The following is a 14985-nucleotide window of genomic DNA, read 5'->3' as shown; positions in this document are numbered from 1 at the left end:
ATCTGTTGAGCCCAAACTCTTGGTGAGGCATTATCCATACCCATATCCTTCCACTGTCCGAAAATTGAGCAAATCTTGGCTCGTCTGAGAACAATACGGTCTTCCAAAAGTCCAGAGGCTTGGTCATCATATCACTTGCCCACTTCTTTCGTCTGACTATGTTGGCAGGTCCTAATAAGGGCTTCCGTCTAGCTGCTTTGCAATGATAACCCAATCTGTGGAGAATCCGTTGAACAGATTTTGGGCACATCCCACCAACTTTGGCCACATCTGCAGTTGTTAATCTGGGATCCATTTCAATGCTCCTCTTGACAGCCCTTTTTGTCCTCTCCGATGGACCAGGACGACCCAGACACTGCTCAGTTGTTTCCTTGCCATGTTTCCTGAACTGCACGATGATTCTGTTGAGTGTCGAAAGCGGGATTACCAAATTCTGTGAAATTTGCCGCTGACTTATTCCACCATCTGCTTGACCAACTATTCTTCCTCTAACAAAATCTGACAATTCAAGAGAACCTTGAGTTCTAGGCATGTTGTAGCACAAGATTGTAATTAGTGTGCGTACCATTTTCATTTATATAGTGCTCTGTGAACACAAATTAGTTAGCATAAATCAGTTAAATGATGAAAAATTTGGTGTCTATTTACTTGTGACCACTCAGTGTATATATGGATATGATGTAGTGTGTTTTTTCTGAGAATCAAGAACAAATTCTTTCTTCTATTTGGTATAGTTAGACATGGGTCACTGTAACAAGATCTCAAGTCCTCCAACTTATCTTCACTTACTGAGTGAGGCTCACATGATCCTTCGAGCCCAGTTGTTACTTTATGGGGAACAAGGTTGTTGTGCCAAGACTATCAGCTTGTATAGGACATCATGTGGCTTAATGGGAGACCATTTTATCTGGTAAACCATGGCTTCTTATACTATGTTTATCTGTTGTCCTACTGCTGTTATAATACAGTGAAAGAATTCATTAATAAAGAATGAAGATATATTTGGTGTATAATTCAAGTTTACATTACATTATTATTCTCATGGTGACAAAAACATAGTTACACTCAACTTGTTTTTGAAATTTGATTTATGGAACACATTAGGTTGGCAAAGTGATGCTGAAATCTAACCTTCTTACAGTATTTAACGTATATTTAATTTAATTTTGTTCATTATTTATGTTCCTCACAAAATTTTATAAAGTAATAGAATTGTAATTTTTTAAAATTCTCTCGTGTTGAAACATTTACCTGATAATGAATGCATCATAACCTAAGCCAAAACAAATCATATATTAAATATTACATGTAATTGTCATTTTATGATAAATATTATATATATAATTACTGTATTAATGTAAAATTTCATCAGTGTTACTCCAACTGTTCTATGGTATGATAAGCTTCCTAGCTGCTGCATGGATAACAAGGCTAAGATTTCTTTAAAGAAAAATTTAATTATTCTGACAGCTGAATACTTGTACTGAATTATTTTAGCCTCATTGAAAACTCATTGTTATTTTGTGAATGGAGGCTGCTACAACATGGATTAGGGTATGAGTACCTTACATATTTAATACCTTTCAATGGTCAGTATTTTTGAAAAGCACTTTTTCTTTTCAGTAAATGGATAAAGAAAAGATTCTACTAATTTAATGATCATTGTAATTCAAAAACAAATTATAGAAGACAGGTCTAAACAATACTTAAATATTGGAAGAAAGCTATTACCAATGTTCTTTCAGCTCTGTAAGCATATGTTTTCCCTATTACCATTGAGCTTTACACCTGCTTTTCCTGTACATACATTCTTGTGGAAAGTTGAGAACCTGTTTTGTTTTTACTGTGTATAAATATCATTTGTTTCTTAATGATTTTGAAATTTTGTGGGTATTATACTTTTCAGTATCTTGCAAATGACACATGAGTATCAAAAAATGAAAGATGCCTAACAGATGATGACAAATGATTAAATTATAGATGGAAATATCAGTTTTTTAATGTTTTCATAATGGTCTTGTGTAACACAATAAACTACTAGTTTTTCTACCATAGGGGTGGTCTAGTAAGTCCTAATTTGAAGTTGATTGGTTAGAGAAATTAAGATACACAATTATTACATATACGTTCTGACGTGTGAGCTTTTCTGTATGAGCTGTCATTTTGTTGGTCACCATTGATTGTAATTTTTTCAGTAATGTGTTTTGTAATTTTTTAGAGAGAATTATTTTTAAACTTGTAGATCAATCATTCATTGTATAACACACCTTCTAACAAATATACAAGCCAATGTTCTAAAGGTAAAAAATAACAAAAAAGGATCGAGGATAAAAGAAAAATATAATCAGGAATTAAAATAGATATATTTTACATTATACTGGTATTATTATTATTTGTTTTCATTGCCTCTGGATAAAACTTTATCTGTTTTAGGAAGCATGAGTCATATTGTAATTTTATTGGCTTTAGATGCTTGACAACTAATCTTCAGTCTGATTTCCTAAAGATTAAATGTATTTTTCTGAACATATAATATTTTTTTATTGTATGGTATATTTAATTAACATATTTATGGGATAGTTGCCAACATGCCTATAAGTGGTAACCAGGAATTCAGATGCTTTGTCCTGTAAGTTTACAATACTGCTGAAAATAAGTCAATTTTTACAAGCTAGAAACAAATCTGACTGTTGCAAATGAACGTCGTGCGAAAAGAATGAATTAAGTATGAGTTTATGTTCTGTAATAGTTCAGTTTGAAAATAGTTGTTCATGTTACAAAATTTTGGGCAGCAAGACTTTATGTACACTTCAGTCAAATGTATGTTGCTTTACAGTTCATACATTCATTGAAGAATTATATGCTAAAGAAAATATGAAACTTTATAATGAAAAATTGTTATCACCAGATAAATACTTAAAGAAATATTTAAAATTCAAATTTGGTTTACCCTTCTACTGTAATATCTTTGTTTTCAAACATTGGATTTTCTTTATTGGGCCCACTCGCATCATATCATCCTACTAGCTTGCCATGTTGATAGCAGATTGATTTTCTCGATCCATCTGGATTCTCCTAACAGAATGGATGCTGCATCACAAGATTTTCCATTGGATTTGCTCTCGGTTTGGGACACAGATGATTAATGTATTTGCCACTCATTGGAACACTCAACTACCAGCATTTTGGTCTCTGGTACCTCACCCTTGGGCATTGGCAATAGATGCATTCAGTCTGGACTGGATGGATTGCATCTCTATGCCTTTCCACCAATTCATCTGTCACCCAGAGTCCTAATTATGACTTATTCAACTTCTTGTCAGGTTCTGTTGGTAGCACTGGATTGGCTGGCTCAACCGTGGTTCCCACTTCTGTGGTACCTTCATGAGTGCCCACTCTTCCATTTCTTCTTTGGCCATCTCTGTTGAAGCAGACATGATGTGACATCTTAAACCAAGCCATCCTGAAGCTCAAGCTTCATGCATGGAAGTTATGCAATCCTTCGCATGGCATCAAGTTTTAATTTCTAAGGTGGTCATGTATCTGTCTCAGTATCTGCATTGTCCCATGATGGACATTTATCAACTACAATGGGGTATTGTAAGAAGGTTGAACCCACTTCATCCAGAAGTGCCAACCACAGCTTGTTTTTTGACCTGGCTCTTTGACAAGGGTTTTGCGTCTTTCATAATCACCTTATATAAGGAGGCTTTATTGATTATCTTTAGATTCTCAAAGAGATGGAAATTATTCGAGTCCCCAGTGCTTTTTGACCACCTCAAGACACTTCGGATCCCTCATCCCAAAAGACCATTTCAGTTACTTAACTGAGATATTAAGGTGGTATTACATGCTCGTTTTTGACATCCATTTGAGATCTTATCCTCATATGCCATGTATCACTTTTCCCTTAAGGTTTATTTTTGTTGCTGCTGGCCTGTGGACATCACTGGTCAGAGTTGTTTGTGCTGCATGTGCACAGGATGCTTTATCATTCCATGTACGTTCTCTTATACCCAGACAGGTCCTTCTTACCTAAGATACTGGCAGCCAGGGAAGGGAATATATTCTTTTTACCAAATCAGCTGAACTCTATGACTGATCTGCTCCCGATCATTTGTTATGTCTGATGAGGGCCTTGAAGTGTTATGTTGCCCGCACTAATGTTTTTAGAGGTGCTTTATTCATTGAGATCCTTCAGTTTCCTGGGATTTATCCCTGGTTACCTTGATGAGGTGGGTATGTAAATTGATCCATATTGCTTATTCTGGGCTCTCTTTAGAGGCAAGGAGACTTCTCTGAGTCACATCTCATCAGATTTGTCATATTCTATGTCCTTAGCAGCCCGGTTGAATTGCCCACTGGAGGACATTGTGCAGGCTGGTACATGGACTTCCCCCAATACTTATATCTCACATTATTTGCAGGATCTTTCAATATCTTCCTCTGAGGGTTTTTGACTACCCCCTGTAGCTATCTTAACCACATATGATAGATTAATCTTGTCTATTTTGTTACTTTCCAGAATCCCTTACCTCTTTTTCACAGGATCCCAAACTAATTCGCACTAGCAACCATTCACAAAATATACTTTATATGCATTGCAACAGGCTCTGTAGAAATAAGATATTCCATAGACAACCTAGAGGCAGACTGGGTGGTATTGCTGTACTATACTGGATCATGGACTATCATGAGTAAAGTATGAGGGGATCCTTCCTGTCCCTGAAAATCATTGTATTGAATAAATCGGCATTGGTTTGCTTTTAAAAATTGAGATAACTTGGTTCACCTGTTACACTGTTTCCAGAGCATTGTTCCTCAGGACTACCTGTATTCTGCTAGTGGAGCTAGGGAGCCCTTACCATTCCTGGTTTCCAGTGACTGGGGTGGTAGACAAAGGTTATTCCTCCAGAGTATTCAAGTGAATTTCCTCCACTCTTTGATCCTGGATGTTTTCTTTCCTGGATATTTGAAGGAGAGGTACTAGCCTATGTGGGAGCCTGCCTGTAACACCAGTTCAGATTTGAAGCTCGGATATCCGGTTGGGTTGGGAGTGGCCATTCTTTTTGAGCAATATTGGTTCAGTACATTGTTCATGGAAGAGGGTCCATTGTCTCCTTGTAATTCCAAACAACGAGTGGTCCAATCCTGGGTCCTTGGTTGAACATAATTTGTTCCACGTCCTTCCCATAATTCCTGGGGCAACTGGAATTTACTCTGCCCATATGGTTGGGGAGTGAAGATGTGGGTTCATAATTCCAAACCAGATGACTTCTGTTTCCTCAGGTTGTGTACAGGATTCCGTCATTCTGAGTTTGGGGTATTGCCTTTCGGATTAATTCAGGTTGAGGAGAGAGTTTGGCCATTTCAGTGTTGCTTACCTTCTTGTCATGATTCCAGTGGCTTGGAATGCATCACTCTATAGCTGCAGGTTGGGATCCACTCACAAGTATATATATTTTGGTCCAAATGCCTTGCCACCAATGTAGGATTTAGAGACCATGGCCCTATAATTCCAACCCTGAGCAGTGGAACCTCAACTACCTGGTTGGGGCTTGGCCAATAGTGATGACAGATCAGGTCAAATTCCACCTGCAGTGCATGAATTAGGTTCTGGGTGAAGAGCATACCTGTTCTGGATGTAATGTGGTTCCCCCACTCAGGTGCTAATTTTCTGTTGGCACCCCCATGATCTATGCAGATGCATTCTGTAAGGATAATGCCCTCACCGGCCCTTCCATGTTATCAGTGTGGGATTCTAGCTGTAGTGTGAGAGAAGGTAAGTATGTTTTGGAAGTTAATATTTTCTGAAATCGAAAATGTATTTCCAATAATACTTACCTCCTTCACACACTCCCCCCCTTCCTCCCTACTAACAGCCGGGGTTAGAGACTGCAATTTGGGTCAGTGTCAAAAAAGTGATAACATTATCAATGTGCTGCTTATATACAATACCAGGATAGAGGGTACATTGACATGGGTGGAGTGTGTCACAAGACAGATATTGCCAAGGACAGTTACGTGGGGAATAAAAGTCTGAAGTAAGAGAGAAAAATAATCAGACCAATGCTTAGATGGGCAAAGGAAAAAAACCATAGCAGTCGGGTAATAGCTGTAGTGAGGGGAGGTAAGTATTGTTTGAAATACATTTTTGATTTAAGAAAATGTTAACTATTGCAAAGTCATCAGTAGTTATTTAGACTTGTACTATCAAAAATTCAAAATTTCATTCATTAATGTGTTTTGAACCTTAAGTTCAAATCTACACTTTGTTACCGATCTGAAAATAACTCAAGTGTGCATTATTTCTTTTCAATTTTTTAATGTAATGGCCTGCTTTACATTATTGTGTTATTTTGTGATCATTCTTAAAGAGTTTTATTCTTACCTAAATCCAATGTTAAAGGTGTAATTCAGGGTTATACATGCACATATTCCCCATGATCTCTGCAAAAACAAGAGGTTCGTGGACTTAGTATGTGGAAATACAAAGTGAATTAATTAAGTGAATTAAAAAGTGAATTGTAAGTGGATTGAAGGAGATGAGGCATGGTGTTAAAAGTTTGAAACAAGAAAATTGACACTTTATTTACTTAAGAACTGAACATTGGCTGATCATTCATGAAGTGAACTGAATTTAAACTGCATTTAGAAAGCATTTCCCCATCTTCAGCTTCTGAAAAAGTGCAGTTCTGAGTATGCTTCAGTGTTTTCCTTGTCTCTCTCTCTCTCTCTATATATATATATATATAAGCTATTATTTTGAGTGTACTATATCTTAAACCTTTTCATCTTACAAAGTACTGTAATCACAGGAATATTTCTTAGAAAATCAAGTTTTAATGAACAGAAATTCAGTTGCATTATAATTTACTTTTAGTCTTGAAAATCAACGAGATTTGAAAACAGGTGTAGCCTACTATATGATGTCTCAGTGGTCTATTGAAACAGTCACATTGAGAATTATGGATTTATATTCTCAGGTATGAACTTCTTATTTTTGAAACTGAATTATTCAGGCAGTTCTGTTGTATCTAGTTTGATTTTTCTAATATTTTAGTGTTATTTGTCTCTCTTGAAATTAAAACTGACTTTTCTGTAGGAATTTAAGAAATTATTATTTTTATACTGATAAATACAATTTAATGTAATTTGGGAAAACAGATATCTGTCCATAGGAGTTACCTTAGCTGATAGCTGAGCCAATTTTTTCTCATGGTCAGCTCTTGCATAGCTCTATCCAGGGTATGTTATTTTTATTGATTCAAACTTTGTTCTTGAAGATGCAAATATAGAAAATGCTGTTTACAAGGAAGTTTTTTAAACAACTTTTCCAGTACAAATTTGCTATTCCTTAGTTTTAGACCATGGCTTGAAATACTACAACTCTTTATATATTTTGTCCAGTTTTGACATTTTTTACTTGGAGAAAAATAAATTCTTGAAAAATGAATGTCTGTCCATCCATTGCTTATGAATATAGAGAAGAAGAAAAAAAGTTTGCAAAAAAAACAATTATATGTATAAATATAATGCCTACTAAGAGTGACTTATGGATATATATTGATTTCTGAGTGTATGTGGTTCAAATTTAATAAAAATCTTCTATTGCAAAATTTTTAAATCGAAATTTCATCTAATGCCGTATCATAAAAATGATTTTGTAAAAATAGTTTTCAGAGTAGTGTTTATATCATTTTTTACCAATAAAATTACTTACATATTTATATATTGAAGAAAATGCAAAGACAATAAGCATGTTTGAACATGTTTTGCTTTTATTTAAGTTTGTGATAGGTTTGCTGTGTAATTTTCTAAACTTTTTTTTACAAATTCAGTGTTTTGTTGAGTTTTGATAATTCTATTAACAATTGCAATAACATGGATGACTAATTCATACTTTTGAAAGAGGGATGTTATAAAGTCATTCTGTTGTTAAAAAAGTACATAAACACAGATGACTAATTGAAAGTTTTGAAAATGGGGTGAGTACTCAAAGTACCAACATTGCCAGAGATGGTTTTTATATTTAAAAGAACTTTTAGAAAGATCAGATCTTAGCAGTCAAAAATTTGGTTCTTTTAGTTAGATAAGAATTTGAGTTGAATGAAATACCACAGCTCTATATATTTTGTCAAATTCCAATAAAGTACTCTCCCTCCACTCACAAGATTAGCTTTTCTTGTTTTGTGCTGCCCTCTATATGCAAACTTCTTTAGGAATGCATGGCACAAGCCTTCATCCTCCCTCTCCCATGCAAATCAACATTTATCACCTCTTCACCAATAGGAGAGCACTACTATCACGTGATGCATGTGACTCCCTCTACACACCACTATCAAACAATCACTTCAAGATTTGGCAGAAGATGCGAGCACCAGAAGATTGTGGGAAGGATGGGTGGGAAGTATGAAAAGAGGGAAGTACCTATCGAAAATACATTTTCATTTAGGAAAATTATAACTTCCGATAAAGTACTCTCCCTCTTCTCAAATGATTAGCTTGAATCCCACATTGAAATGGAGGAGGGAGCAGTGTGAGGAAAGCACAGGCTCTTTCCCTGGAAGCATCCAGAGGACATCCCCAAAATGAGAGGAACAGCTCAGATGATCTGAGGATACTGCACCACATCTGAGCCAGGAACATCGACATGGTCAGGAGGACCAGACATAGTGGAACATTAAAGGGAGCACATCCACATGGGAGAGGATAGTTTAGCAATGTGATCTTAAATATCTTCTGCCATCAAGTGATAGTAGTGCTCTTCTATTGGTGAAGAGGTGATTAAAGGGAGCACATCCACATGGGAGAGGATACAATGTGATCTTAAATATCTTCTGCCATCAAGTGATAGTAGTGCTCTTCTATTGGTGAAGAAGTGATGCCTGGTGATTTGCATGAGAGAAGGAGGATGAAGGCTTGTGGCATGCATTTCTGAAAAGTTTGCATATAGAGGGCAGCACAAAACAAGAAAAGCTAATCTTGTGAGTGGAGGGAAGTACCTATCAGAAATACATTTTCATTTAGAAAAGTTATGATGCATTCTACTAGTTGAATGTATGCTATCAAATATATGAAAATAGAAATTGACTTTAAAATTATCAATAGTACTAAGTATAAATATTTTTTGTCAGCTTTCATGAAAAAATCTTGAGGCACTATAATAGTTTGTTTAAGAAGCCATCCATGTTGAAGAGGGTTAAATGGATTCCATATATTTATGTACTTTGTGAATTGTAGGATGTTGTTATAACAGTTTGTCATTGTTCCACTCATTACATGTCTTTTGTTCCATCAGTGTTTAATTTGGGTCTTGTGGAAATGATTAAGTACAATTTTGTTTCATTAACTTTATAGTCCATGTGTAAAATGTTGACTGATAAAAATTTTACAGGGGAATTATGAACACAATTTCTGATACCGTTTTTTCATAACATTAATAATCATTGCTTTTTTTAATATAGAACTTAGAATAGAAATTAAGTCTGTCTCATGTTCTATTTTATGCAGTATTTTTCTATAATTTACTTTGAAGAGTTTTCATCTTAAACAGCTTGTTAATTAAATTTTTAAATTAAAAACTTTTATAACTTTTCCAGAAAAAGAGTTCTCAGATAATGCAGGGTCTTCTACTTTTCCTAAATTACAAACTACTGACTAAAATGTCAGATGATTCTCAAGAAATATCTCAGGTAAGGAGAAAATTACGTTCGAATAATGTATATTTTTTACACAACATAAAAATGAATTATTAGAGATTCATTTCATAACAAAATTTAACATGAGTGTAAATTTATAAAACTGACTATTACAGTGTCATGAGTGAAGCAAGATGCTTCTAGCTGTGCTAGAAACTGTTGTTTTATTGACTACAACAACTAAAGAAAAGATGTTTTTGTATTTACATGCATATTTTTCCTCATTTTTAAAAAATGATTTGCTTCTACAGTGCTAGTATAGGGTATTGTGTTTTAAGTGTAATATTAAGGTATAGGATAGGGTTAAAAAAAAGTGTTATGAAATATATATGCAACTTTTGTATTGTCTGATATCTGTAAGGCTTAGGAAATTGTGCCAATTATGAAATTTCAGCTCTACCTTTCAAAAACTATTATTGTTTTGTTCAAATTACGTTTTTTTTAAAGATATTAATATTGTTGGGGTTTTGTAACTACATTGTACAGCCTGTTAAAGCTTATGCATAGCTTTTGGATTTTTATTAATGCTATTTCAACAAAACGTTCTACTGTTATACAGATTCTTTAAGTGCTGGTACAGTTTTTTCTGTCTACGTATGTATCTTTCTGATGTCATAATAATGGTAAACATTATTGTAATTAGTTACATCTGAATGCTTTATTTTAGGTTACTATTGTGCAGATGATTTCTTATGTAACTGTTCCTTTAGTAAGTTAGTATTTGTAAAACAGTGTTTTGGTATATGTAATTACTATAATGATGATTTCACAATGGTTCTAGAAATGAAATACAGTATTGTAAAGTATGGTGCATTTTTCAATGACTGGTAATGTTTCTTAGCATATAAACTGTAAAATTAAAGACTTACAACACTCAATTCTGGAGCTGGATTCCCTGAAGTGGAAAGATCACTCTTAGCCCATTTTGTAGCTTAGCACTTTTGGTCAAAACATTTGTCATATTAATTAAGGTTGACTATTTCAAGGATATTTTTGCTGGACTGCAGTGTAGTGCTTTAGAAAGCAAATATAACTGCTTTGAGTATGTTTTAGGATTCTTCTTTTTTTGAAGTAATGTAACAAAAACTTCTCGTAAATTATTAAATTAATGTATAGTAGACTAATAATATACTTTTTTTTTAAAGTATATAAAAGAAAATATGAAATATAGATACTGAAGTAGTTAATTATTCCCATATAAGTATGCATATATAATTGTAATGTTCCTTCTGACTAACTACTAATTGAAATATACCAGATGTAGTACTTTAGTTTAGATATATTTAAAGGTAGACTGAGTAAACTTAAATTTGTTATTTTGTAATTTATTTGTAAGGTTGCGATAAAAACTATGTGTTGTACGAAGTCACTCAACTTGATTATGTGTAGATGTTGTTGGACATAAAATTTACACTTCAGTAATTTAGTTTAGTTCACACTATAACAGTTGTTATTCATGCAATTTATCATATCTCAGCTAGATATTTGGTGAAATGCCTTGTTGAAACTGGATTTAATAGATGTAGTATGGTTGACATTATTGTTAGGCATTATTTATTACTTTCACTCATAAGTTCTTAGAAGTGCATTGTATTTGTGGTTTAATATTTCCTTCAATTACCTTGTGAAAAAATTAACACTGAGCATATTCTGTTCCTAGACCTAATAAAAATCTAGAAAAAATGGAGCAATTTAAAAGAGATTATGAAAGCAGGCCTCAAATTGTGTGACAGGCAAATTGCAGGTTATATTTAATAAGCAAAGTAAGGAAAGAAATTAACAAAAATGCAGCATATACATTCAGACTTCTAACTTGATAAGGTATGTAAAAGGTGTATTTGAATTTTTATTAGCTATTCATACATAGCTCTTGTGTATGATTGAATAAAGACTGATATTTTATATCTTAATAAATATTAACAGTGAAGAATTTGTTTTAAACTTGAACTTTGAAAAGGTTCATTATCCAGAAGTGATTGTTTGAATAATCACTAAAGATGCTTATTATTGTAGATACCAAGTACTCATGTTGTATACAAAACATTGAATAGCCATTTATTTGCCTTGCAGTTGCTTAGAATGAACTGTATTATACACATAAATCTTACAATGGCTTAATAGTATGATAAAAAAACAAAACAAATAATTTGTTTTTCAGGTAATATCACAATGCATGAATTTCAGTTTGGAATGTTAAGTTAGAGCTTCGTATTAAAAATAGGCATGTATATTAGTTTAGTCAAATAATTATTTGTTTTATTTAAGCTAGTATGTTATTACCAATTCCACATATTTAAAGTTTTATAAACGATCTGCACTACTACCAACACTGCTGACAGAAGGGTGGACTACAGGGTAGGGTATGATATATTAAAACAGGGTTGGGTATGATATGTTAAAATGATTTTAAAAATGCAACTTAGCAAGTTATGACAGTTATAACCAGTATAAAGACAAGGGAAAATGCCATGTATCAGAACTAGATTTTGACTTTGGACATTGTTTGCCATTTTTTTGGTAGTATGATGCCACCAAAAATATATCTCCTTCTGGAATGGTATGTGGCAGCCTTTTCAGGGATTTATAATTTTCAAGATGGGGATATCTCCTCTGTATAATGACATTAGAAAACAAAGGAGCATGGATCAATTTAGGGAACCAGAACCATCCAGAAAGAGACCTGTAATAAGTCATACTCTAACCTTTGTATTAAAACAAAATGTGGCATTTTAGAGCAGGTGAAAATCCACAAACACAAAGGTAGTGGCAAATGCATCCATGTGTCTCAAGCAATAGTATGCAATGTAATTAAGGATTTCTGTCTGAAAATAAGGTCAACAGGGTGTGGATTCACCAACATAAAAACTTCCAGTCATACCTTTCGTTCAGTCGTTGCATACCTAAAGGAGCTGGAGAATGAAATAGATATTCATGCTATTCCATATGAAGGTGCACCAGTAAAGCCGCTAGACACAGCAACAGGGAATTTATGTATGATTGAATTACTGAAATGAGAATTGGGAAACAATTGTCATCATACACTAGATGTACTATAGAAAGCCTGCAGGAAGAAGTGGTAATCTTTGTACTTGACAGCCTTATGGAATATCCTTTTGCAATGGTAAGTATGCTGCAGGGTGATACTTATTATTATATAAAGTATAACCAGACATGATGACTTGGACTGTGATGATGTGGTGATGCTCCAAAATTATTTGCATGTAATATACTTATCCTTCTGTATTGCATGTCAAGATTCATTAACAAAAGAAAATAATTGCTCGAAAATACTATCAGACAGCTCCAGAGATACAGGTACACATGTTGCATAATATAATAATGTTGAAAATAAGTAACTTGAAGAAGCAAGTAACAAACATTGCAATATAATTTTTGACTATTGGTAGGTGAATGCCAGATTTTGTATGGTAAGCAACAATAGCAATAAACATTTTCACAATAAGAATTTTTTAGCTATAAAACACCTCAACTCGTTAAATGATTTAGTAATTCTTAAAGTGGATAAGGGCAAAGGTATAGTAATTTTGAATAAAAAAAAAAACCCAGTTAAAGCTTTAACAGTTTTGAGTGCTTTCGAAAGGTGAACATTTCTTCTTCAGGGGTACCCCTAATGTTTAATATCTGAAATGATTTATAATGAAATTGGTTCACATTATAGAATATCTTATGGATACCTAATGTACACAAAATAAATTTTATAAGATTGATTGGATCATGTGTGGATACTCTCACTCATAAACTAGCAGTTTTTTTTATTGGGTTTTTGAAACTACAATATCAGTAATACCAACAACCCCAGTGGTAAGTGTGAGGGATTATGATGCTAAAAATTGGGTTTCAATACAACAAGCAAACATGTCCATTCTCAGGAAGAATTCCTCCTTAGAATACTAGAAAATCTTGCCACTAAGCTACCACTACATCTTCAATTATGAAAATGTGCAAAAAGAACTGAAAAATGAATTTGATTATTGAACTCTAAATTAATGAAACTATCACCTTATGTTGAAAAGCTGGAGAAGTGCTGTTTAAAAAAGAAGAGTGAATTAAAAATGCTACAATCTGTAATTGCATGTATGAAATACTGTTTGGAGTAAAAAGTGAATTTCTCCTTAAGACATTTTTTGCTTATTATGGATGAATGTATTTGATTTGATTTGATTTTTGGTACTGGAATTGAATTTTTTTGTGACTTTACTGTCATCACTTGATAGTTGAATTTTTTTTCTGAATGTACTTGTGAAGTTATTACTTTAGTTAGATTTTTAGAGTTTGGAAAGCTTTCACTATGTGCTAGTCCCTGAAGGGACATCAAGGAAGGTGTATGGAAAGTGATTCCTTTATACCATAGATTTTGTCAAATTATTCAGTATTCTTCTAAGCCCAGAAATTCTTCAAATCTACTAGATCATCATGGTTGTCATTAGAGAATGAGCTTCATTAATTTCAACTATTTATTCTTACTTGCAGTTAGTTGCAGATGTGATTGTAGACATCTTTGCAGAAAATGATCCTGAGAAGCTGGGATATATTATTTTACTCTCCAAGATGGTTACATATAAAACAGGTTAGTTATTAATTAATTGCACCCTGGCAAATCGATAAATATCATGGCTTGTAATGCTAAAAATTGGGTTACTATACTTGTGGTGACACAACACAGATAGCCTATTGTGCAGCTTTGTACTTAATAACAAAACAATTACAAAAACATTTATTAATCATATAACAGAGTTAAAAGTGAATAATCATTCTCTTCATATTTTTCAGTAAGAAGCAAAACAGTTTTAACATGTATTCTTTCAAGTAATACAATTTTTCTTTAATATTTTTGAAAGTTCATTTACTTTGTTATTAAGTGCCATACTATTTATGAAATGAAGTAAATATTTGAAATAACCATTCTGATATATATACTTTATTTTGACATTGTATCTTATTATTCATGAATTAAACATTTAACCATTCTGACATATTTTACTTTGTATTTAAGTGATGTACTGTTTATGAACTGAAGTAAATATTTGAAATAACCATTCTGATATATATATTTTATTTTGACATTGTGTCTTATTATTCATGAATTAAACATTTAACCATTCTGACATATTTTACTTTGTATTTAAGTGATGTACTGTTTATGAACTGAAGTAAATATTTGAAATAACTGCTCTGATATATATATATTTTATTTTGACATTGTGTCTTATTATTCATGAATTAAACATTTAACCATTCTGACATATTTTACTTTGTATTTAAG

General features: G+C 33.2%; 1 protein-coding gene across 4 annotated transcripts in view; it reads left to right on the top strand.

Annotated features, from left to right (window-relative positions):
• Positions 1-14985, top strand: part of LOC106468621 (Hermansky-Pudlak syndrome 3 protein-like) — a 112356-nt gene that overhangs the window by 35444 nt on the left and 61927 nt on the right. For all 4 annotated transcript variants that reach the window (XM_022396968.1, XM_022396966.1, XM_022396967.1 and 1 more), the window contains exons 7-10: positions 735-910; positions 6884-6986; positions 9603-9695; positions 14193-14289. In XM_022396968.1, coding sequence (XP_022252676.1) covers positions 735-910; positions 6884-6986; positions 9603-9695; positions 14193-14289 — 469 coding nt within the window. The remainder of the gene's footprint in view (positions 1-734; positions 911-6883; positions 6987-9602; positions 9696-14192; positions 14290-14985) is intronic.

This window comes from Limulus polyphemus, unplaced genomic scaffold (assembly GCF_000517525.1).
Source record: "Limulus polyphemus unplaced genomic scaffold, Limulus_polyphemus-2.1.2 Scaffold3082, whole genome shotgun sequence".
NCBI classification, from domain to species: Eukaryota; Metazoa; Arthropoda; class Merostomata; order Xiphosura; family Limulidae; genus Limulus; species Limulus polyphemus.
Note: the sequence above shows the minus strand (reverse complement) of the source record. Positions and strands in the feature narration are given on the sequence as shown.